At 47.1% G+C, this 23,989-nt stretch overlaps 2 protein-coding genes across 13 annotated transcripts in view; both read left to right on the plus strand.

The window, feature by feature from the left end:
• Window positions 1-13,787, plus strand: part of MPHOSPH9 (M-phase phosphoprotein 9) — a 58,694-nt gene extending 44,907 nt beyond the window's left edge. For 4 of the 6 annotated variants that reach the window (XM_019467624.2, XM_019467626.2, XM_019467625.2 and 1 more), the window contains 8 exons: window positions 1,420-1,554; window positions 2,431-2,606; window positions 3,344-3,490; window positions 4,270-4,390; window positions 5,154-5,257; window positions 5,996-6,243; window positions 6,560-6,628; window positions 9,830-13,787. In XM_019467624.2, coding sequence (XP_019323169.2) covers window positions 1,420-1,554; window positions 2,431-2,606; window positions 3,344-3,490; window positions 4,270-4,390; window positions 5,154-5,257; window positions 5,996-6,243; window positions 6,560-6,628; window positions 9,830-9,931 — 1,102 coding nt within the window. In that variant the 3' untranslated portion in view covers window positions 9,932-13,787. Of the gene's footprint in view, window positions 1-1,419; window positions 1,555-2,430; window positions 2,607-3,343; window positions 3,491-4,269; window positions 4,391-5,153; window positions 5,258-5,995; window positions 6,244-6,559; window positions 6,629-9,829 lie in introns of those variants that run through there. The other 2 variants (XM_019467627.2, XM_019467629.2) reach the window with 2 other exon arrangements.
• Window positions 13,788-15,438: 1,651 nt separating this feature from the next.
• The window catches only part of PITPNM2 (phosphatidylinositol transfer protein membrane associated 2), a 144,144-nt gene continuing 135,593 nt past the window's right edge, over window positions 15,439-23,989 (plus strand). For all 7 annotated transcript variants that reach the window (XM_019467618.2, XM_053901953.1, XM_053901954.1 and 4 more), the window contains exon 1: window positions 15,439-15,559. The gene's annotated coding sequence lies outside the window, so the exon portion shown is untranslated. The remainder of the gene's footprint in view (window positions 15,560-23,989) is intronic.

A 23,989-nucleotide genomic window follows, 5' to 3' on the forward strand; every position in this document is an offset into this window, starting at 1 on the left:
AGAAGCTGAAAGGTAGTCCTGTTGGAGAATTGGAGCTCGTTGATTACAGAAAGGTATGTTGCCAGCCGGTGTCGGGTGTCTGTTGAGATGGTGAGAGTGATTCTGTAATGATAGCCCAGTCTGCACGGATGGGTGGCTTTTTTCCAGCAAAGCCCAAGTGTAGGACTGCAGACGCTCAGAAGTGAGGCCCCTGTGGTCCTCCAGGGTTAGGTCTCTGCTGCCAGTTGGGTGTGATGGGAGGTGAGCGGGGAAGGGGGCAAGGCAGTGAGTAACTATTATCGGGGGTGTGCGTCCCAGAGTAGGTAGAGAGGAACTGGAGGGGTGATACATAGAAATTGGTGAGGCCAAGGATCACAGGCCTTGGGGACACAGTGCCTTGGTGATACTTGAGTGTGTGAGCCAGAAGAATCTTTGAGTTGCGATTTCTTAAGTGGGGGGTGTTCGCTGTCGATGACAGAGTGCATTGAGTGTGTGCTGAGGGGGGTGAGTGGGCAGGAGCGGAGTCCAGTCACTAGGAGAGGTCGTGGACCGCTCCTCTGCATGGACCCTGACGTTGCCCAGAGTGGGGTCAGAAGCAGGTGTAGAGAAGACGAGACCGGTTCTGGAGTCTAGCGAAGGGCCAGGTAATGCATGATGTGTGAGCCTCAGCTGGGCAGGGTTTTCATAAGATGGGGCAGGTACTAGCCTAGAACTGCACCACTCAGTACATTAGTGCCAGTCCCCACGTGTGGCCATGAAATTTACATTAATTAAAATTACCTCACAGTTCGTGAGTTCGAGCCCCGCGTCGGGCTCTCTGCTCTTAGCTCGGAGCCTGGAGCCTGGAGCCTGCTTCGGATTCTGTGTCTCCCCCTCTCTCTGCCCCTCCCCTGCTTGTACTCTGTCTCTCTCCAAAATAAATGTTAAAAAAAGTTTTAAAATTCATTAAAATTAAGTAGCATTTAAAAATTGGTTCTTCACCTCACTAGCCACAGTTCACGTGTTCGATAGCAGTATGTGACTAGTGGCTACTGCATTGGACTGTGAGATGGAGGATGTTTCTGTGCCGGTCTGGCAGGAACAAGAAGGGTAGTCTGGCTGGCGTGGCCGTGGCCTGAGCTACGGGGCGTGTACGAAGCATAGGAAGTGTGGTGGGAGGTCGGTTGGGGGTGTTCAGAGCCGCGTAGAGAGGGGAGTACCTGAATCTTGACCGAAATGCAGAAATACTCCAGAGTAACAGAAAACCTAAAATAACAGTTCAGTTGGATCTGAAAACGATGAAACAGAGTTCACGTATCTAACGTAAGGTCGCTTTATGCAGTCTTTAAATTCCTGTACAAATGCGTAGATGACGTTTCAAAGCAGGTCGTTTTCTGTACGTGTTCAGTCTGAACTGAAGCACGAGCCTGTAACGCCTCAGATCATTTCTCGTTGTCCTAGCACGCTGGCCACCTCCGACGTCAGCAGACGCAAGTGGCTGATACCAGGCGCGGAGTATTCCATCTTTACTGGCCAGCCTTTGGACACCCAGGATAATAGAGGGAATAACCAGCTGGTGGAAACCTGTGTTCCCGGGTAAGGTAGCTTTCTCAAGGGTCATATTTAGGAACTGTTACGGTTTCATAGAGATTTTAATTGCTTTTAAATGTTCAGGAAGATATAAAGAGCCTTCTCTTTGTGGCTTCAGTGCCTTAATTTTGAGGACGTGATTTTTAGTTTACTTTGAAAAACGAGCGCTTTTAGGATTCTTGACCATCAAAGGCTGTGCAGAACGTCCCCCACTCTGTGCTCCCGACACAGTGGTGCGCTGCGCATGGGCTCTCGGTTTGGGTAAGGTGTCGATCCTCTCAGGCTCTGGATAGCTCGAACAACCGTATTACTCCAGAGCACCATATAAATACGATATTCCTGCCTGTGCGAGGCTGGGAAAATGATTGGGAAGCACTGCACTGTTACGTGCAGGTTCGATCGTAATGTATTTATATTGTAAAGCATACATTTTCATTGTGGAGCGTAATTGTCAGCTCTCGTGTTACTCCCCTGACAACGCCACGAGCTCTGTCTTAGCTCAGGCTGCTGTATCCAATCACCGCAGACTCGGCAGCTTAAAACAAGAAACACTTACTCTTGCGGTTCTGGAAGCTGAGAGTTCGACGTTGGGGTGCTGCCAGCGTAGTTGGGTTCTTGGTGAGGCTCCTCTTCCTAGTTATATGGTCTTTCTTTGGTGACTGTGTCCAGACAGAGAGATGTTGTATCGCTTTTTTTTATAAGGGCACGAATTCCATCAGGGGGGTCCCACTCTCATGATTTCATCTAAAGCTGATCACCTCCCCAAGGCCTCACCTCCTCCCACCATCCACTGAGGATTGGGGCTTCAGCATACGAATTTTAGGGGGAGGGGACACAAATATTCAGTCCATAGCATTGCATGTCTTGTAATTATTATTTAAGGTACCGTTCTCCTCCGGAAAAGGATTCTTCATTTGGAAGTTCACCAAGAAGCGTATTGATAAAGAAACAGAGAGAGATTTCAGATACACCAATCATGAAAGCTTTAAAAGAACTTGATGAAGGAAAAATATTGAAAAGTTGGGGCACACAGACAGAGAAAGAGGACACCTCAAATAGTAAGCATTTTTTCCTTGTTTGATATAGATAGGTAATAGATTATAGATACCTTCCCCTTCGCCCCCCAGTTACATCACCTTCTTTAAATCCCCTGGTTCATAACTTACCACAATCATGGCATAATAGGCACCTTTTATACAAAGCAGACTACGTGTTACGTTCTGATTAGTAAAGATTTATGCGGCATTCTTAAAGGTATTTGAGAAATTTCTACATCGGTTTGTCTCACGTCAGAACGTTAAGACCGTTGGTATTCATAAAGTGAGCTGTAACGGTTTCTTCTCTCCCTTTCTTGGTTAATGAGCATCTCTCAGCAGGACGAGAAGTCTGGGAGGCCTGTTTTTCTCGCAAGTGCAGCTCAACGGTACTTGCGTCTCCTCCTACTTACTCCAGTGCTCACTTGGTCGGGCCTGCTGATCACACGGTTAACATCTTCAGCATTGCATCTCCAAAGCACTATCTCCTAGTAAATAAATTAGTGACCTGGTTTCTAAAATAATCTCTCTTGAAAAATCACCTTGAATGGCACTTGTAAACGGAGCCAGAATGAATTCGTTATAAACTCCCACATTTTTCTTCATCCAGCATTTTTTTTATCCTTATAATGTGCATTTGCAAATAATCATCCTAACCTAAATGATGACAATTGCTTGCCTGGTGTAATCATCTGTTAAAGGGAGGTAACTGAAGCTAGGTTTGTTTTGTTTGTTTATTTTTTGACCTTTGTCTGTTACAGAATTAGTGAATCCTCGGCAAACCGAAACGTCTGTCAGTGCAAGTCGGTCCCCAGAGAAATGTGCCCAACAAAGACAGAAGAGGTTTAACTCTGCTTCACAGAGATCCTCGTCTTTACCACCTTCGACTCGTAAATCAAGTACTCCAAGTAAGAATCAGATGTATATATCTCCTGGACTCAAGAGTGGCATCCAAGCCGTGCACACATGCCTGATGTTTTCTGTTTGCCTTCTGCTCTCTCCCTGGCACCTAGTAGAGTACTTTGAACGCAGGATCCCAAAATAGAATCTTGTTCAATAACAACATTGCCTGATTGCACAGATACTACAACTAGAGCTGAAGAAATCACAGTATATTAAAATATTTTGTGTGTCCAGCAAATTTTTTTTGCAACTAATACCACTTCACGGTTTTTCAGATCGTTGACAGTTGTCTAATGAAACATTAGTTCAAACAAATTAAGCTAGCTTAAAAAAGATGCTTCTTTGCATATATTTGCCTCAGGTTTCTTTAGCCAGTTATGGATGTGGTTTTAAAGGTTAAACATTGGATTTCTGTTTTCTCAATTTTCCATTTTGAGAACAGCTGAAGATATCTGTATATAACTGTGTTATAGGAATGTTCACTGGTGTACTGGTGTTTCCATCTTATTTCCAGTCGACTTCTAAAATCCTGAAAAACCAGTTTTGAGTCAGGGTGCTGAAACTACAGTCTGATGTACTAAAGTGTTGGCAGTGGTTCCCTCTAGATGATATAGGATTGTGAGTTATTTTTATTGTGTGTGCTTTTATTTATCTTTTGGAAGGTTTTACAATGAAATTGCATTCCATTTAAAGTTAGAAAACGTCCTGAAAAAGAAAGCTTGTTTTGCCGATATATGTATTATATAGAAGAAAAAGAATATTTCCTCTTCATTTTCTTCTGCAGCAAAAAGAGAGATTATGTTAACACCAGTGACTGTGGCTTATAGTCCAAAGCGATCCCCTAAAGAAAATTTGTCCCCGGGATTCAGTCATCTACTTAGCAAAAATGAAAGCAGTCCAGCTCGGTAAGTTCTCTAAAATAGTAGATTAAAATATATATATTCTCGATTTTTTTTTTTTTTTTTTACAAGTGTCAGCTTATGCCTATAGCTGTCACTCATTTTTCATTCATCAGTGGGAACTCTGTGGTTTTAAATCACTTAAATGAATGTCATACTAAAAAAAGTACTATAAAACATGAAAACAGTTTTTAACCATATAAACTAGCTACTAGTAAATTTAAATACCGCCTCAGAATCCCTTCCAGCTTTTGGATATAGAATGATAATTCTTTGTTTTCCTGAAAAGGTTTATGATAGAGGGAAATTTTTGAGCCATTTGTACAAGAAGGTGGGCTGTCCTGGTAAGTTTCCCTGGGCGCCTGAAAAATTGTCCTCTGAGGGGACTCAGCAGTGTGTGCGGCCGGGGGAAGCCTGACTCCTCAGATGTAAGAGCTGGTGACCTAGCTCTCTATCAGGCTCTTGGAGAAATTACTTAAGCACATTGAACCGCAGTTTCCTTTTCTGTAAAACGAGGATAATAATACCTGCTCTGTTTATTTTATAAGGTTGTTATAAACATCAAAGGAGATAACATATGGATAAATGCCTTACGTGTCTAATACAGAATTTTGTGTTAGAAATACAAGTTTCAGTTTTAGAAAGTCGTATGACCAGCTTTCTTTTTAAAAAATATGTGAGCTAACTGGATGCCAGTTCGTCTTTCTAGTGGAGATAGGGAAAATCAGTTAACATTTTCTTCTCACAAGTAACTTGCTTCATTCAATAGATTTGATATACTTTTGGATGATTTAGATACTGTTCCTGTGTCTGCGTTACAACGTACCAATCCAAGAAAACAACTCCAGTTTCTTCCTCTAGATGACTCGGAAGGTATCTTTTCCTAAAAAATTATTAGTTATGGTTTTAGTCCTTCATTTTGTGAATTTCTGGTATCTTTTCAAGGTTCTAAATGTTCTAATGTCCTGCACTTAAATAATTTTTCCGTGCAAGGGCCTTTAAAAATAAGCATGCGTGATGTTCATATTGTGTGTCAATGTTGTGATCCTCATTTAAAAGTTGGGAAACTGAGGTACAGGGATTGTTAATGCTTCCTTACCAGGGCCATACTGTTCAGTTTTTCTGAATATTTATATTCTGTAACTTCTATGCAGCTTAGGTATTCGGTGATTTTTTTTTCCTTTTTTCTCGTTTATCTTCTAAGTTTGGAATAAAGTTCTAAGATAATGCATGTGGATCACTGGGGCAGGCCCATGAGACTCTCGCTCTTTACCGTTGGTGTGGCTGTGTATCCACTAAATGTGTAGTTAGTATTTCTTTTTTTTTGTTTTGTTTTTTGTTTTGGCTTTAAGTTTAAAGTTCATTTAACTTTACAGAAAGTTTATCTACCTTGACTTAGGGAAGTTGTGCAGGGTGTCAAATCGAGGGTAAGACTTTTAGAATTCTTTGGAGAAAAAGCACTGAGTAAATATGATTGATTATTGTGTCTCTTTTCATGTTTTTTGGTTTGTGGCAGCCCTTTTCAGAAAGTGAAGTTGGATGACATATATAGTTATGTAAAGGATCTATCAAGAAAATTGATAAGAAATAAATTTCTTTTCTCTCTGACAGAAAAAAAATATTCAGAAACAGCCACCGACATCCATGTTAATCATAGCTCTTCTCCCGAACTGTTGCCAAACGGAGTGAAGAAAGTGTCTGTGAGATCAGCCTGGGAGAAGAATAAATCAGTTAGCTATGAACAGTGTAAGCCCACGTCAGTAGCACCACATGGTAATGATTTTGAGTATACAGCAAAAATTAGGACCCTAGCTGAAACGGAACGGTTTTTTGATGAACTTACAAAAGAAAAAGACCAGGTAAAAACAAACAAAACTTAAAAAAAAAAATCTTTCTCTGAACTCAAATGCTTATGTCTGAGGGATGGTCAGAAGGGAGTTACTTGAGTCAGACCATCCCAGGAAGTTACTGTGGATGCACACCAGCGCTGTGCTAGGAGTGCATTGGAGCTAAGCTGTCCTTGCGGATTAGGGCGGAGGGACTTACGTGAAGGCGAGACGGACAAGAAAATACTAGGCTGAAGTCTGTCTTGTCCATTCTGTTATAAACTCCCCGGCCATGAATTAGATAGAATTCTTCTGTTTTTACTTAATTTGTTTTTGTGTGTGTTAACAGATCGAGGCAGCGCTAAGTCGAATGCCTTCTACTGGAGGACGAATCACTTTGCAGACAAGATTAAATCAGGTGAAATATCTTACTTACCTTGAATCTCCTTTAGAAGCGTGATGCTGGTTAGCGCTCCATTTATCCAGGATGATGTTTTAGGCATCCTGAAGCAACTGGGAGGAAAAACTTTTAGCCTTTTAGAAAAGTGGTGATTATAGTGCATTTTAGAACTGCAGGCTAGCTTTCGGGAATAAAAAGTGATTTTACCTTTGTACTTCATGAAAAAGATGTTCATGCCTTCATGCCACTCTGCAGTTTGTCTTTTAAAAGATGGTACATTAAGTTAATACTCTCACATTAAATGTCCCTTTTGGTGTTTGTTTCTTCCTCCCCGATCTAATTTATTTCTGAACCCCTTTCCATTTAGTAAACATGTAAAAAACAGTTGCACTTTGCAGCTGGATGAGCTGTAGAGGTTAAAGAGAGATGTGATTCCACCATAGGGCAGGAGGGTGCAGGCGAAGCGACTCGTGTGCGTTTCTTTTCATTGCTTTTCAGAGAGAATTAAAATGCACGAAACCATGGGACATTTAAAATCGGCTCTTTTTGTAATGTTTTAACCATAACGATAGGGATAGGTCTCTTACATAACTGCATGTTTTGGCTTTTCAGTGCTTTAACTTTAGGAGAAGTTCATTTTCAGGTTGATCTGTGATACCAGAAGGAACAAAACGCTAAGAAAACAACAGAGGTCTTTTTCTAGGACCTATTTCCCTAACTTCTCTTTAAGACTTTAAGTCTTTTTTATTGTTTTTGTTGTTCTGAAAGTCTTTACTCAATAATTGATAAGACTCAACACAGGAAACCCTTCCTCCTTTTTGGGAAGGAAGAAGGAAAACTTATAGATACTCCGATGCTAAATTTATCTGAAACATTCGTTTAACATATTTTTATGTAATGAATATAAGCTCTTAAAATAACTTAAAAGGCAGTAGTTTCTGTTCATACATGTCAAAGCTGTTTCTGTCCAGTAAGGAGACCAGTGACAGCAAAAAGGGGCTGAGCATGCTTATATAGGATTCATAAGTGGAAAAGGTAAAATTGGGCAGAAAAAAGATGAAAAATATTCAGCCTGACCAATGAGTAAAAAACAGTACACATTTGAACAAAAGCATTATTTTTAAAAAATGTTTTATTTACTTTTGAGAGAGATGGCGGGGGGTGGGGGGAAGGAGGGGCCGAAGGGGGTGGGACAGAGGATCTTACGTGGGCTCCGCACTGACATCAGCGAGCCTGAAGCAGCACTCAAACCCACAAACCATTAGATCATGACCTGAGCCGAAGTTGGACATTCAATCGACTGAGCCACCCAAGTGCCCCCAAAGCATTATTTTTTTAAAAAAACGATTACATTGACAGGTATTTAAAGAAAAATGGGGGAAAAAATAAAGCCCAGTACCCAGGATGGAGAAAATTATATTCTCATACACGGCAGGTGGAAGTAGAAATTATCACAAACTTTTCTGGAGTACAATTTTACCTAGGTCCAAAGCTTTAGAATTTTGGATTTCTTTGGACATAGCATTTTTATTTCTGGGAATGATTCCTAAGGCAATACTTCCAGGTGTTTGTAAAGAAATATTTTTTTAAGAGTATTTATTGCAGGAGCGCCTGGGTGGCTCAGTCGGTGAAGTGTCCGACTTTGGATCAGGTCATGATCTTGCAGTTTGTGAGTTCAACCCATGCTTTGGGCTGTCTCCTGTCAGTAACACAGAACCTGTTTCGGATCCTCTGACTCCTCTCTCTCTGCTTCCCCCCCCCCCCCCCCCGCAAAAAAACCCTCCAAATATTTAAAAAAAAAGAATATTTATTGCAGCATTATTTATGATATCCAAAATTAGAAGCAACCTAAATTTCTACTAAAAGATTCTTGGTTAAATCTAATGGAATATTGCACATTGATTTAAAAGGATATCATAGAAAGATATTTCATAACAAGTTCAATTGAAAAATGTGGTTTTTTTTAAACTGAGTTGAATCCTCAGCAGCTTTTTTTTTTTTTTTTTTAAGTTTATTTATTTTTGAGACAGAGACAGAGCATGAACGGGGGAGGGGCAGAGAGAGAAGGAGACACAGAATCGGAAGCAGGCTCCAGGCTCTGAGCCATCAGCCCAGAGCCCGACGTGGGGCTCAAACTCACGGACTGCAAGATCGTGACCGGAGCTGAAGTCGGACGCTTAACCGACTGAGCCACCCAGGCGCCTTGAAAAATGTTTTTAAGTAGAGAATTTATTTTTATTTTTCTTCTTAAAAATGATGTGCATATCTACAGGAAAAAAAAAGGAAAGAGGAACAATGGTTATTTTTACTCATCTGTCTTCTAAATACTTTATCATGAATGTGTGATCTTTTAATAATTAAAGTTGTTAAAGAGGAATTTTTAAGTTTTATTACAGATACCATTGGAGTTAATACTGAATAAAGTATCTAAAATGATACATATATATTCCAGGCACTATTTACTTAACACTGGTACTGCTTATTTAAAAATAGCAGTTGTGAGGCACCTGGGTGGCTCAGTTGGTTGAACGTCCAACTTTTGATTTTGGCTCAGGTCATGATTCCAGGGTTGTGGGATCGAGCCTCATGTCAGGCTCTGCGCTAGGCATGGAGCCTGCCTCTCTCCTTCTGCTCTTCTCCCCTGCTTGTGGTCATTCTCTCTCTCTCTCTCTCTCAAGAAAGAAAGAGAGAGAAGAAAAGAAAGAAGTTGTTACATTGCTTCGTTGTGAGAGCTCTTGCTTCTTGGGAAGCAAACTCCTCCATCATTTTCCTTCCTTTTTAACTTAGAAATTCTTGTCAGAAAACAGTTGTTCGATATACGTATACGTGAGATAAGGCACCAGTTCAACGTGTCCATTTCTTCTGGTGAAATGTGTGAAGAACCTCCTCGGTTCCTCTTGTTCTGTTCGCAGTTCTGGAGTCAGGGAATTACCTCTTTCCAGTGAGCCGCACTGCCCTTGCTGGGGTTTCCACATACTCAAAGTGGCACATGTACTGAGGATATGTTAAGGTGCAGCAGTTGTTTTGAGTGGTTGAAACGTTGATTCATGTTGTTAGTTTAAAGAAATCCGATGATGTGCATAAAAAATATAATAATTCTGTAAGTTTAATGTTTATACTAGTTCTTTTGTTAAAAGAAAGGTCAATTTGGTGGTAATTATAGAACCAGTGAACTCGATGTAGAATTCTAATTAAACGTTTCCTGTTATTTTCCCTTAGGAAGCCTTGGAAGATCGTTTGGAAAGGATTAATCGAGAACTGGGTTCAGTTCGAATGACATTAAAGAAATTTCATGTTTTGCGCACCTCTGCAAATCTCTGAGATTTGTAGCCATTAAATTTTGAGACATTTTTGTTTGCACTAATGTATAATTATGCACTCAGAAAAGGCGAACTATTTTGTACTGTTTATAAGCCTTCAAATAGTAGTTTTACAATCATGCTATTCTTTACACTTGCTATTTTATACTTCAAATGGCCACATATTTTCAAGATATTTTTGTTATGCTCAGGAATCTCTTGTATATTTTACTATTTAAAAAGTCTTATTTTTAAATAGTATAAGTCTCCAGTTTATATCAATAGTAAGGAAATGTAAACAGTGGAGGCAGCTTGTTTCTAAACAAATAGTGTTATCCTTTTACAATGAACTTTGCACACTAATTTTATATACTTGTTCTACATTGTGAATATGATTCTTTTTTTTTTTTTTAATAAATGCTTAAGAACAGCTTCCATAATGATAGACATGCTGAATGCAAAAAGCAAAAGAAAAATGCAGCATTCCCTGGATTTTAGTTGTGTTGAGATTTAAAAAAAAAAAAATTGCTAATGCAATTCCTGTTAGGAACATGTCTTAGAGTGAATGTTAGAATAGTAATAGTGGAAATACTGGAAATGATGGAATATTGGAAAGCTTTGAAAACTATCAACAACTCATTTTGTTTCCCTTGAACTTTATTATTTGTAAGGAAAGAAAAATGAGAGCTGTAATACTCTAATTCTTTAGTCATATATGTAGTGCTTTTCAGAAAACGTTAAACAATCGGAGCGCTGTAGCTTTCTGCCCATCATTCTGAATCCGTGACCCACTTGTGACGATAAATCGATGGATAAAACTTTGATGAAATACAGGCCGCCGCCCCACTGGATCGTCAGAGCGGCCGTGCTTCTCAGTGCACATGGCTTCGGTTGTCAGAGCCCTCACACGGACAGTTTTAACCCGTCCCCCCCTGCCCCCCCCCCCCCCCGACTCCGGCCACAAACGACTCCCACAGTAGGTGCTGTAAGGGCGCCAGGTTTAGATCAGGGCAGCCCACCCTGCTAACTCACGGATGGGGAACGTGTGTCGCTGGAGCCTTGGACCTTTCTTCTGGCCTTGCCGGAGGGCTCCAGCTCACCGCCTGGGCGGTCCCTCTTGGCTCTCGGCGGTGGCACGTGGGTGGGAGGCTGTGCTCTGATCGGCACTAGTGGGTCTGTGTTCTGACTGCTGGTCTGGTTTGGTGGCCAGTCAGAATCCAGTGCCCACATATTTGTGTATGTGTTGATAAATAGATTCACTCTAAACTTTCCAAATTGATTCCCATTAACAATGCTCAGGTTTTAAAGTTTGGTGTTCTTTTGAGTCTTTTCTTCTCATGTAACCTCTTAACGGCTTATAGATATTATGGTTATGAGCCAAGCCAACCATTACTCCACCAGGATCTACGTATGCCTTTGAGCTGGGTTCTCAAACTGTCTTTGAGCACCCTTCACCAAAGCTTACCTGGCTGAGCCCCAGGCCTGATGCCCCAGCCGAGCACCCTTCTCAGCTTGGAGGGCGTCTCCGCAGGGAGTGAGGGGGTCTCCGCAGGGAGGGGCCTGCTGACCGATGCCCCTCTTACTCCTATCCGTGAATCGAACCTTAGATCCCAGCTCCTGCCACCAGTTGAACACCTCGAACTAGTCACAATTATTCATCAACGGAATAAGTGCCTTTATTTGTGGTATTTTTTTTCTAGCCTTTTTTTTTTTTTTAAGTCTCCTAGTTGTAGCAAAGAAAAAGTTAATTTTAATCAAGCTCCAGTACAGCTGTGTCAAAATCCAGTTAAGGGATTGACTTTACTGATGGTATTCCCTTTGTGTTCTATACGTGATATTAAAAACTAACTTGAAAATTAGGATATTCATTGTTCCCTACTTTTATCATAAGTAAAGTCTACTACCTTCTTAAGAATAGGAAATTGCCATTTCAGAAGAGATTATGGTTTTATCTTGTGAAGGAGTTATCTTAGTCTCTGTTGGCTTATTCCAAGAAAGATATGAAATACCTTCAAAATCTCTTCTGTGCTCACTCTCAGAACATGTACGCTTTTATTCTTGAAATGTATAATAGATTGGAAGTATCAGTCACTTACTTAAAAATTAAAAAAATTTTTTTTCTTCTTCATAGCTGTGAAGAGAACCAAGGAAAATCCTTTCAGCCATCTTTCCCTTTTTTGTGCTTAATTTACCCACAGGAACACTCAAAAACAATTGAACCCCAAAGATGGCAATCTTAGAAAGCAGCTGTTGTTCCTGGGAGGTGAGCCACTTTGTTCCTGCTGGGGCTAAGCTGCAGTGTAGTAAGAACCCGAGTGGGAGTGCCTTTTTAAACGCATACAGAGTTCTCTCTTTCACTTGGGTCTGCCCCCTACCTTTCCAGAGCCCCGAGGCACATTAGGTATTCAGCTGACTCAACAGAGGTAGCTAACGTGGCTGTGGCTGTCCTGGGAGGGCACCGTGCTGGGACGGAAGGGACAGGAGAGCCAGGTGGACCTGGGTCACCACCAGGCTCAGGCCTGCCTGCCTCGGCAGCCAGCAGCAGCGAAAGATAAGATGAAGTGATAAGAAACTTCCTAACAATTTAAAGAAGATTATGTAAAGTACCTGGTGCTTAGTCAGTTTTCAGTAAAAGTACATTTGAGATTCATTCCTAGTTTAAAAGGTCTTTCAATTTGAAGTAGTGATTTAGCACTTTTTAAATAGAAAAGTAGGTTGTGTCCCCAGCAATTGACTTAAAAATTACCTTGGGTTGGTTGATATTTGTTAGGTGGTCTAAGGTGTTCTCTCCACCTTTTTGCATAAAAAAAAAAAAAAAAAATTTCTTGGAGTTTGATCTTCTGGTATAAGGTTCTTTTTTTTCTTTCTTTTTTTTTTTTAAGTGACAAAGCTGGTAACCTATTGAGTGTAAGTTCAGAAGCATCTTAAATAGGTGATTTGGGGGTTATCTGATATAGGCGATTTTTCTTAAAAAAAAAAAAAGTGTTGGCAATGTAACCAAAATAACTGCTCCTTGGAATGTTCTGTAATTAGACATGTAAATTAGGTGATGGCCTGTGAAGCAGGACCACATGAAGAAGTGCCTGCCACTAGAAGATCCACATGAAGGTTATGATTTGAGAGTTCGATAAACAACCGAAACATGTTCCCCTTTTTAACTCTAAAAAGCCAGGTGCTTTGCCGAATGCTATTTAAATTTGAATCCTGCACTTAACATCTGTAGTAAAATCAGACATTTTTGTCATTTTAATTTTTATCTCAAAAGCGGTTTTCACTAAATTTTAAAGTGCCACTTGTGCTGCGAGTCTTTAAGAAGCTTTAAAAACTAAGTGTGTACCTAGAGCCCTTTAAGAATCATACAGGTAAACCCTACTCACCAGCCATGAGTGAGTGTGTGTGGCCTATGGTCATGAGGTTTACAGGTCTGATTCAACCAGTTATATTGCACAAACTTCGCAGGAAATTATTGTTGCCAAGAGTTCTGTGGCAGTTTGATAATAAACTACACCAGTATTTTTAGGACCTGTGTTATGAAGCTTTCTCCTTCTTATGTGTGTTTTATTTCAATAGATGCCTCTCAAATAGGGGGAATCAAGCCATAAATTTGCATTTGCTGGACATGATACACCATGTCATTGCTGTGACTACAACCTTCAAAGATACTTATTCACAATTGCACTGTAACAGTGACCAATATAATGTGAAAAACTTGCTTCCTCCAGTGCTGCTGATGGTTGGGCAAAGATGAGTGCTTCTTGCCGCTGTTTTTAAAGCTAGGCAAGTACTGGAGTGGTGGAACTGTAAGCTCCAGGAGAGCCGGCGGCCATCCTGTCTTCATTCTTGCATATAGGCACTCAATAAATATTTGTGGATATGAACTGTCTTGCGATGCTAGTGTATTTATTTCTGCTGGGTAACCATGGGGTCTGCTTTTTGATGGTAGTAAGGCCTCTGAGTTTATGGGTTTGGGTGTAATCATGGCAAGGTTACAATGGTATGCAGGTGCTCAGTTCTGAGTGGCTGATGGGCAAAGAGCCTCACTGGAGATCTGCGTGTGCCCCTAAAATCTTCCTCAGTGGGTCTCAAAGGCACATCGTGGTGGAGGGAAGGTGAGAGTTCGGTGTTCGATGGGTCACCCTCTCTTGTCTCAGAGGGATTGTCATAAGGTCATAAAATGGGTATTTTAAGGAGAGTTCTGTAATGACGGCCTTCCTGGCCTAGTCCCCAATTCTGACAGTGACCAAGGGGACGAGCAGCCTTTGGTGGTTTTGCTCTCTCTTTGTCTCAACAGAGTCTTGGACTGCTTTAATTTTAGCACTTGCCCTTCCAGAGGAAAGCACTCCTTTCAACTGCAGAAGGTGATACACTTGGTGATAGGGAAGCTAGGTTTTAGGTGTGCCCATTTAATTCTATGACTTCAGATCTTGGCAAGCGAGTCCATTCTTGCTCAGTCTAAATACACGCTTCACGATTCCTTTTAAATTGCACCCACTACCCTCTTGGTCTCTTTGTTTACGACCGGAGAGTCCAGCCCGGAGGGAACATCAAGATGAAGCTATTTCTGACCCTCTTCCAGTTTCTTTGGAGGTGGGTGGGCTGGAGCTGCGGGCGTACCCTCTGGCTGTTACTACTCCCACCTTTTCTGACGACCAAGGGGCGTTTTCATCTTTTTAGCCCAGAGCGAAAGTATTCGGTGTCGAGGAGAAGAACTGGCTGCCTGTGCGCTGCAAACCGGGTCTCTAAGTCGATAGGAGTATCCAGCATCTGGGTTTGGGCCTCAGTTAACTACCTCCGGTTTGGCCACAACATTCCAAGTGCTTCACGACGTCGCACGCGCTTTGTTCCCCTAGACTTGTCCTCTTACTCCTCAAGAACTTGATTGTTTAAAAAAAAAAAAAAAAAAAAAAAGCTACTTAAGGGTGCCGATTGCCGCAAGCCCGCTCGTGCCCTTCCGCAAATGCACTTGGCTCCTCCAGCACAGTTACAAGTCTGACGGGCAAGGCCGACGGGGTTGGAGGAGCCACGAGCACCCCCCCCCCACCCCGACCCCCACGCCCCGGAGAGGGGAGGGGGGCGAGCCCAGGCCGCGGCGGGGAGACCGCGAGTCGGCCCCGAAGTTTGCCGGGTTTCTTCCGGCGGAGCCCGGCCCTCGGGGCGGGCGGGGGCGGCCCCTCGCCGGGACTCGCCGCCGCTCCCCGCGCGGCCTGACGGAGGCGCAGGCCCGCCGCCGAGTGGGGGAATGCGAGGCGGGCCCGGCGCGCACGGGCAGCAGCGGCCGCTGGGGCGCGCGGGGCACGGCGGCGCCGCGGCGTAGAGCTGTCCAGCCCCGTCCGCGGGCGCGCCCGGCCCCGCGCCCCGCCGGCCGCCGCCTCGTCGTCCGCCGCGACCCGCGGGGCCAGCACGTGCGCGCCCGCCCGCCCGCCGCCCGCGCCGACGGCCCGGGAGCATGCCCGCGGGGGCCCGGCCGCTCGCCCGGGGCCAGCTGGCGGCGGCGGCGGCGGCGGCGGCGGCGCGCGGAGCCGCGGGGCGCAGCCGGCCGGGCCGGGGCCGCGGGGCCCGCGCCTCCCCGGCGGCGTGAGGTGGCGGCGGCGGCGGCGGCGGCGGCCCAGCGCGGGCCGAAGAGGACGGAGCCGCGGCCGCGCCGAGCGGGGTGAGTGTCGCCGCGGCCCGGCCGGAAGGCGGCGCGGCCCGGGGACCCTCCTCGGGCCGGCGGCGGGCCCCCGGAGAGCCGGGCGCGGGGCGGCGACCCCGGAGGCCCCGGCTGCCCGCTCGCCCGCCCGCCGGGGAGGGAAGGAAGGAAGGAGGGAGGGAGGGGAGGGAGGGGGGGAAAGTGGGAGACCCGGGCCCGGCCGCCCCGCGCGGGGAGGAGGGTGTGGCGCGCGCGGGGACCCCTGCCTCAGGAAGTCGCCCCGGAGCCCGGCCCCCGGGGACTCGCCGGCCCTCCGGAGTCGGGCCCCAAATGCTAATTGCCGAATTTCCGTCGGTTGCGGCCGGGGCGCGGAGGACTCCCCTCCCCCAGTGACAAGTGTCGCCGCGGTCGGGGGGCAGGTGTGTGTGCAGCACCGGGCCTGTCCGGGCCGGCCCCGCGCTCTTGAGGAAGGGCCAGGAAGGGGCCGGGAGGAAGTGGTGGGCACAGCGCTCTGTCCAGCCTTGTGCGGTTTCCCGCCTCCAGCCGGACAGCCCTCCAGCGCCGGCTGTGGCCCGGTGGGTTGTGTGGGGCCTAAGCACGGGGCGTGGCCCTCGGAGAGGGGCCAGAACTTAGAAGAAGGTGCTCCAGATCCCCCCCTTAGGCTGGGGGGAAATCTGGCCCATCTGCATCCTGAGAGTCCCCCTTTCCTGTTGTAACCTGGCGTGCCGGCTGTGTTAGAGCAGGCAGCTTCCCCTTCCAGCCTTTCTCGTCTGGGGCTCTGGCTGTTTGGGGGAGAGGGGGACACTTCCCGCCTCCCCCATAATGTGTGAATCCACCCACACAAGAAACCCCAAATCCACATTCTAAGTAAACAATGTGCTTGCTCCGCAAATGTCATTTCAAGGCTTTTCCTCTAGCCCGGTCTCCTTTCAGTGGACCTGCTGCCCCTATATCGAAATTCTAGATTCCTCACCCTACACTCCTCTCCCTGCCTCATAGGGGCTGGGGCACTTCTGCGAAGTCTCAGGCCTGCATGCTTCGCCCTCTGCAGAATCGGGATTCTTCAAAGGAGACCTCATTTGAGCATCTTTCTTGGTCCACTAGCAGCTCTCACCCCAGCGCCCGCCTGGGAGTCCCTGGAGCTGATAGGGTAGACCCCTCTCCTTCATCTGGACCTGGGCTAGCACCCAAGCGCCCGGCGGGACGGTCTCTGTTCTGAAGTGTCATTGCATTTTATGTCTCTTGTGTGGCTCTTATCGCGCTCTGCCTTATTTTACGGTTACTTTTTGTGCCTGGCTTATCTCCGCTCGCTGGCTTATGAGCTCCTGGAGGATGGGAGTGGAGTTTGGTTCATTCCCAGTTCCTCCGGCCTGGCTTGGCACCCTGGGCACAGTGAGCTTCTAGATGGAGTAGAAGCCCCCACCCCAGCTTGCCTGGGGTGGGGGTGGGGGGCAGGCTATCTAACGCCTGGGCTGTTGCAGTGAAATTATTTTGCATCTACTAAGAATCTGTACGCCCTGATCGGAAGAGATGCCCGGCCCTCTCCCTTTGCAAAAGAAACACCATGAGTTAGGTAGGGCTGTTTTCTTGTAGGGAGTGAGTCGCCAGATGACTAGGACAGTACGAGCTCTGCTGTTCTCTGGGTGGTGAGCGTGGGACGGTCCTTCTCTCTGGCCTCCCACAGCTCACTGTGGGCGGGAGGCAGTGGGGCAGAGAATTGGACTCCACGGGTCAAGGTTCCAGGCCTGTCTGTCCCACAGTGTCTGTGCGAGCTTAACTAAGACACTTGGTTTCTCTTGGTCTTGGTTGGTCCTTGTGGAATCTGAAAGAAAATTCCTCTGCAAGTACGGGCCCCTCAGGATCTGGGCCCTGCCTCTTCCCTTCTCTCTTATCAAATTTCTCTTATCAGGACCCAGGCTTGTCTTTACAGGCCTTCCCCGGGTAAAGGGGATCACCCCCACCTTTGTGCTACCCCAGTATGACTCACGGCGTGGAACAGCAGTTATCTGTTTATAGGCGCCCCTCCCCCAACCTCCCCACTTAGACTGAGCTCCTGGGGGAGTGGTGCTGAGTGCTTTTCTCTGTACCCCCAGTGCCTGGCTCATGGTCGGCTCTCAGGAAAATGTTGGGTGAATGTCGAGGAGTTGGCTCGGATGCTGCCAGGAGCCCTTTTCGTCCCAAGTTGACTTCTTGTAGATTCTCAGGGGATCCACCTTTCCTCCCTCTCTATCTAGAGGCCAGTTTTAAAACCAAGCGGATGCTTCTAACCATCCCGTCCGGTTAAGTCTTTCCGACTTGGCCTCTGAGAAGAGCTATTCACGGAGAATGTGCAGCGTTTGTAGAGATTACAAGAGGAAACTGCTGGTCCTTCAAGATCATTGCCTTGCTGCTTTTGAAAAAGGTGCCACGGGCCATGTGCCCTGCAATGGAGGGGTCCTGAGGATCTCACTCGTGAGGACTTAGCGCTGGGCAGGGGAGGTGGTCAGAGCGAGCAGTCATGTGCTCGCAAGCCTCTTCTCAGCCCTGCTTACATGAGGTCAGCCCCTTGGCAGACGGCCGTTCTGAAACCAGCTTACCAGGATCCCGTGCAGGGGGACACGGATGTGGCCAAGTGGTCTTTGCTTCACCGTAGCTCATTCTGTTGATGTTTATTAACCTTCTACTGGGTACCTGGGGATGTTGTTAAATAGAGCCACGACAAATCCCAGTCTGGTTTGCTCCAAAACCTGGAACAGGGGGCATTGACCCCCTCTCTGCTCAAGGCTTCCTACGTAGTCTTGTATGAAAACTGTTTTAGAATCTAGGGCCAGGCAGACTTTGCCTCCGGCAAGAAACTAGGTTGCCACTTCCTTTGACAACGAGAAGGAAGGTGGGGAAAGACATGCCGTGTGTGCGTACTGTGTGACGGGCTTCCTCGTTAGTCCTGGGGGTTAGTAAGTAGTGTTCTTCCCCCATTTTCTCAGAGAAAGAAATGGAAACACAGGGAGATTAACTGATTTGCCCAAAGGCTCTCTGGATTTGTACCCAGTTCTACCTGACCCTCCCCGTACCGCCCATGCAGTCTTTTCGATTGATTTACAGTTACCTTTTCTCCTTGGCTTCCAGGATGCTTGGTGTACAATGCATTATTCCATCTAGCAATTGTATTCACTGACCCTCGTGGTCAGCATATTTATTCCTACTTTCCTTTGTGTCTGTGTGTATGTTTATGTGTAAACCTATCTGTATTCTTTGCAAGTCTCAAAAGGTTTCTGGAAAACAGGACAGGTAAAGTGAGTTAAATACAATAAGTAGCATTGCACCTAAAACTTAGGCCGGCTCACCGTGTGGTTAGGGAGATGTACCCCACAAGTTACACAGGTTGTGTGTGTTAACTGTTGCTTAAATGGCAGGCACAGGGGCACCTGGCTGGCTCTGTTGGTACAGCATACGACTCTTGATCTCACGGTGGTAGGTTCAAGCCCCACGTTGGGTGTAGAGATTACTTATAAAAATCTTAGAAAAAAAAGATATTTAAATGGCAGGCACAGAGGAGGAGATGCCCTTTCTGGGTCAGGCAATCAGGGCTGACTTCCTGGAAGAGGTGGGATTTGAACAAGGCCTTGACAAATAGGTGGAGTTTTCATGGCCACAGCACCTGTGAAGGTGTGTGGGATTTAGGGTCTAATTACAAAGGCCACACCAGAAAAGTGTGGGTGTGAAGGGAGAGGACTGGTCTAGAGGGTAAAGGGCAGGGGGGGGGGGGGCGCTGAGTGATGCCTTTTCACACTGTCTCTAGCCCTGGACAGAGTGCCTGAGAACACTGGAGTTGGGAGAGTTGCACCCCGTTAAAGACTAGAAGTTGAGGCCAGCAGAAGAGAAGTGACTTGCCCAACACCCCTCTTTCAGCCTGGACCCAGGTCTCTGATTGCCAGTTCAGTGCTCGCTCTTTATACTAGCAAGGCTGATGACAGCGGCAGCCTCACACGTTGGCCCTTTCTTCCCGTAAAATGGGTAAAGGGGTGCCGACTCCCTCACACCCAGCCCAGCAAACACCATGACAAACCCAGGCTGAAGCTTTATGGCCAGAGACACAGAGAGCACTGTTGGAGAGGAGAGCTGGCATTTGCTTTCATTACTCATATTAACAACTGCCCTTGCCAGAGGACGGGAAGAAAATTAACCAACAGGCAGGGTTCCGGTAACAGACAAATCAAAACCCGAAGCAACGGCCTTGGAGGAGAGCATGGAAAAAGCAGTTTCACATCCTCTCCTGGCTGAAGGCCCTCATCCTTCGCAAAGCTTTTCTGTTGTGGGAATGGGGTCAGGAGTCGGGGTGCAGGGCAAGAGCAGAAAGTCTCCAAAACAGCAGCAGGACTCGGGGGACCGGGAGGCAGATCCTGTCTCAGAGCCATGTAGTAGGCGGGGTACGGACCTGCCCACCTGCGGCTGCGGGAAGGAGAGCCCTGCAGAGCAAAAGACTTCCACTCATAATATATCATACATCGCTTGTGCACACGGTTCAGGCTCCTGAATCCCGGCCATTCCGTCTATAAGGTGTCACGGACACTACATCAGGGAGCATAGAACCGCTGCCCTAGGGGAAGGGCAGGCTAGGTTCCTGTGAGCCTCTGGTCACACGTTGGTTCACCAATCAGTGCATCACCTTGTTTTATGTATGTTTCTGTTTAAAGATGCCTAATATAGTAGATACTGTTATTCATTAACACAACACAGCCAACAGCAGTTACACTCACACCTGAATGAAGCTTATCTAACATGGGTATTTCCTCTGTGAGGCCCATCACTGCTCGGAAACAGGGGGCTGGTGATTCAACACTGGGCCCGTGGCCACTTCACATGGTGGAATCACGACGAAAAGCACCAAAATGTGAGAAAACGTGGCACTAAATAGAAAGCAAAAAGGACACTCGTTTACAGTCCTAGAGCTGAAACAAAAGGCAGCGTGTTACCTTGTTCAGCCTCAGCTGGGATCACACACACTGGATGACTCAAAATCCTTCCCTGCCCTGCGCATGTTTGCAAATGTCCACGTAAGCACCACGACATGGTAACGTTAGTAAGGAATTCGTAAATACGGAATCCGTGAATAGTGAGGACGACCTGTGTATACAGAGCGCTTCCACAATGGCTTCTTTCAACTTGAGTGCCACAGCATTCCTCAGAGATAAGGACGGACTGTTACCCAAACTTTACAGAAAGAGGAAACGGGCTCAGAGAGGTATAGTAACCTGCTTGTGCTCGCAGAAGCAGCTGGGCGGGGCCAAGATTTGCACCCACCCCTGGTCGGCTCCCACGTGGCTCTTCCTCCTCATGTCTGGCACACATGAGGTGGGATTCTTTTCTCCTCGTGTCTCCCCCAGTGCAGGGACCTGGTCTGCCATTCATGCCATCGTGTCCGCCCCCCCCCCCCACACACACACCCCCGTGGTGTCTCCAGCATCTAGCACAGGGCACCTCATTGGTGCTCAGTACGTATGTGGGGAATGGAAGCTAAGGCTGCAGATTCTGGTGTTTGCTATCTCGGGTGCCATTGAAAAGGACGAGTTCTCGGGCATAGGTCCCCTCCTTTGGCTCCCCTGTGCCCTCTTTCAGAAGGTGCACCCACCTCTCCTTTCCACAAGCCTGCTGTCTGGAGGTGCTTGTGGGCACCCCGCCCCCAACAAGGGAGGGTCAGCAAGCCTACGTAGGTCCCTCTAACTGCTCTCTGCTGAGAGGAGCTGAGGGTAGTCCTTCACCCAAAGGAATGACCCTCTTAGGGAGGTGTTTCAGGCCAACGTGGGGCTTCCTATGGCTTCAAATCCTGGCCTTGTTCCTCCTGGGAACCTTTCCAGAAACGTTTTGCCCCAAGTGCCCTGTTAAGAGCTGGAACGCAGGTAATACAGATGATTGCTCGTTCTTCTCTCTGAGGCTGTTTCCCTTTGCAGAGGTGGTTCCTGGGGATGGACGGCCTTTTCTCTTTGGGCAGCTGGGGGGGTCCCCCCCCCCCCCCCCCCGGCCTCTGTAGGGCCTGGCTGACTCATCGGCTGTGCTGTGGAGCAGGGTGCCAGCTCTTTCCCCACTGCTGCCCTGCCAGGACTGAGTCAGGCTCTGCAGCCTGCTGGGCTCACCTGGCCTCATTCCACAAAAGAATCCAGCCCCCCGCTGGGGGCTTACCAGGCGCCAGGGTCCTGAGTGAGGCGGGTAGAGGGAGGGCCAGCTCAGCAGGTGCAGCCAGCTGTCCCCTGCTGTCCCTGTGCAGCCCTTTTCGAGGCCATCTCGAGGCGGGTGAGGGGGAGGGAGTGTGTGGCGTAGAAATAAGGTGACCATTCTCATTTTCAGTGGCGAATACTCGGGCACAGGTTGGCCGAGGGGCAGGGCTTCCCCGAGGTCCGGAAGCTCCGCTAAGGCTGGTTTCGTGATAGCACGTCCACTCCCCTCCTCTGTCCTACTGGAGGGCCCATTAATTGCTTTTCTTGGCACTTTGTAAGAGTTGACTTTTCACTTGCATTTTCATGAGAGGGGGGAAAAAACACCCAAACATTTTCTGCAATTACAGTTTTTCCCTCTTGGGCAATCACAATGGAAAAAAGCATTTAAGTCCTTTGGAAACCACACATCAGCGAGGCTCACCGAGCCGGGTGGGGAGCATTCGTCAGGGCCAGACACGAAGGCAATTCGGCGGCTACCGCGTAGGGAAACAATCATTTCACATTTATTTTGGGTTTGCAGCATATTTCAATTAGTTCGCCAGTGTTGTGCATCTGACAGGCCAAACGTTTATTATGGTTGAACCATCTGGGAGGTGGGAGGCCCGCAGCCCTTCCCCCGTGGCAGTCGGTAACTACTAGTTTAAAGGAAATTTGTTTGATGTGTTGGAGAACCCGACGCTAAAACACCATTAATAACAAAAGCCTGGAGAGTTCTGAAAGCTCCCTGGTTTAGCCAGGGACATGGATAATCCAAGACCTAATTTTTCCTCTGCGTGTGTGACATTTTCCAATACAGTGAAGCAAAGTTCTGAAGTGGCTTGTTTAATTGGTCCAGAGCACGGTCTGTATTAACCCCGTGCGGAAAGGAGCTCATTAATTGGGAGTTGGATGCAGCGAGGCCCGAAGCCCGTGCCTTTGCTGCAGGGAAGTAGCAAGGGAGGTGGTTAACAGATCCCTGCATTAGTATGCAGCTGAGCTCCCGTCCTGTGCTGTGCTAGAGAACGTTGGTTTTATTTCGGTTCCCAGCCTCCGGTGACTCACCGTAGCATCGTGAGTTCACGGTAATGACTGCTGACCAGCCCGGTCCGTCCCGCGCTCCCTGGGTACCCAGGCTTACAGCACTCGATTACACCCATTTTTCTTTTTACCTCTGTTATTTCCCCTGGCTAGAAAGTCTCTTTCCTGAGGAATGTTCTGTCTGACTTTCCAGCAGGGGGGAAGAAAGGAATTCAGAATCTTACGACTGGATGAACCGGAAGGAGCATTGGAAAAAACCAAGTCCAAGGGTTTGACCTTTCCGTGTGGAGGAATGACTTTCTGTTTCCCTGAAACCTTAAGAGCCTAGGGCTGGACGTGGAGCAGAATTGAGACTCAAGGACACAGTAGTGAACTGGAGGCCGGCTCATAAATTCTGGGCCAACCAGTTCACTCAAGTTTGTCCTGGTGGCCTGGTAGCTGCAGGACTGGTGTTTGGAGGGTTTAGGCTAATAATGGCACGTGTCTCGTACCCAGTTAGGTCGACCTTTAATTGTGGACTTTTCCAGATACCGAGATTCCTGCTCCAGGAGAAGGCTCTTCCCTCTCGAAACCGCAGTGGGGACCCCTGGTCTGGCCCAGCTGTTCAGCAGGCTGAGGGACTTGGCTTGTTTGTCTTTGAACCTAGTGCCTGGCACAGTGGCTGGTCGTGACGCAGGGCCTGATGACCATGTTGGGAGAGGCAGTGACTATAGGGTCCAGAGGCGAAGGGGCCTTTCTTGTTTATCCACCTTTTTATAATACCCTGCGGTACACACGGTGCTTTTACCCACCGTGCCTCATTTGACCCACGTAAGTGCTGCTGTGCCCGTTTGACAGGTGAGGAAACTGAGGCTCAGAGGGGTCATGAATTGGCAGCCTGAGCTTCCACCTTCCCTGTTTCACACATGGGGGCACCATAACTCAGAGAGGTTGTGACTTGGGCCAACTGCAGAGGAAGCTCACTGTTGACCTCGCCAGGTCCGGATTCTTCACAGCCGTGTTCATGTTCAGTCACGTCTGTTACACGCCCTTGCTGTGGTGTTATGTCCCATCAGTATTCCTGATCTGATTCAGTCTGAACAGTGCAGAGGGCTTCTCATTTTGGGTCCGTATGTGTTTTTCTCGCCTTTTTTCTTTTCTTCCTTCCTTCCTTCTTCTTTTTTTTTTTTTTTTTCCCCAGAGGGGAAAAACAGAATTCCTTTTCTGTCTGTTATGTAGCTTTTGCTTTTCAAAGAGGCCACAG

Source organism: Panthera pardus, unplaced genomic scaffold (assembly GCF_024362965.1).
Source record: "Panthera pardus isolate Hobbes unplaced genomic scaffold, ASM2436296v1 HiC_scaffold_15, whole genome shotgun sequence".
NCBI lineage: Eukaryota > Metazoa > Chordata > Mammalia > Carnivora > Felidae > Panthera > Panthera pardus.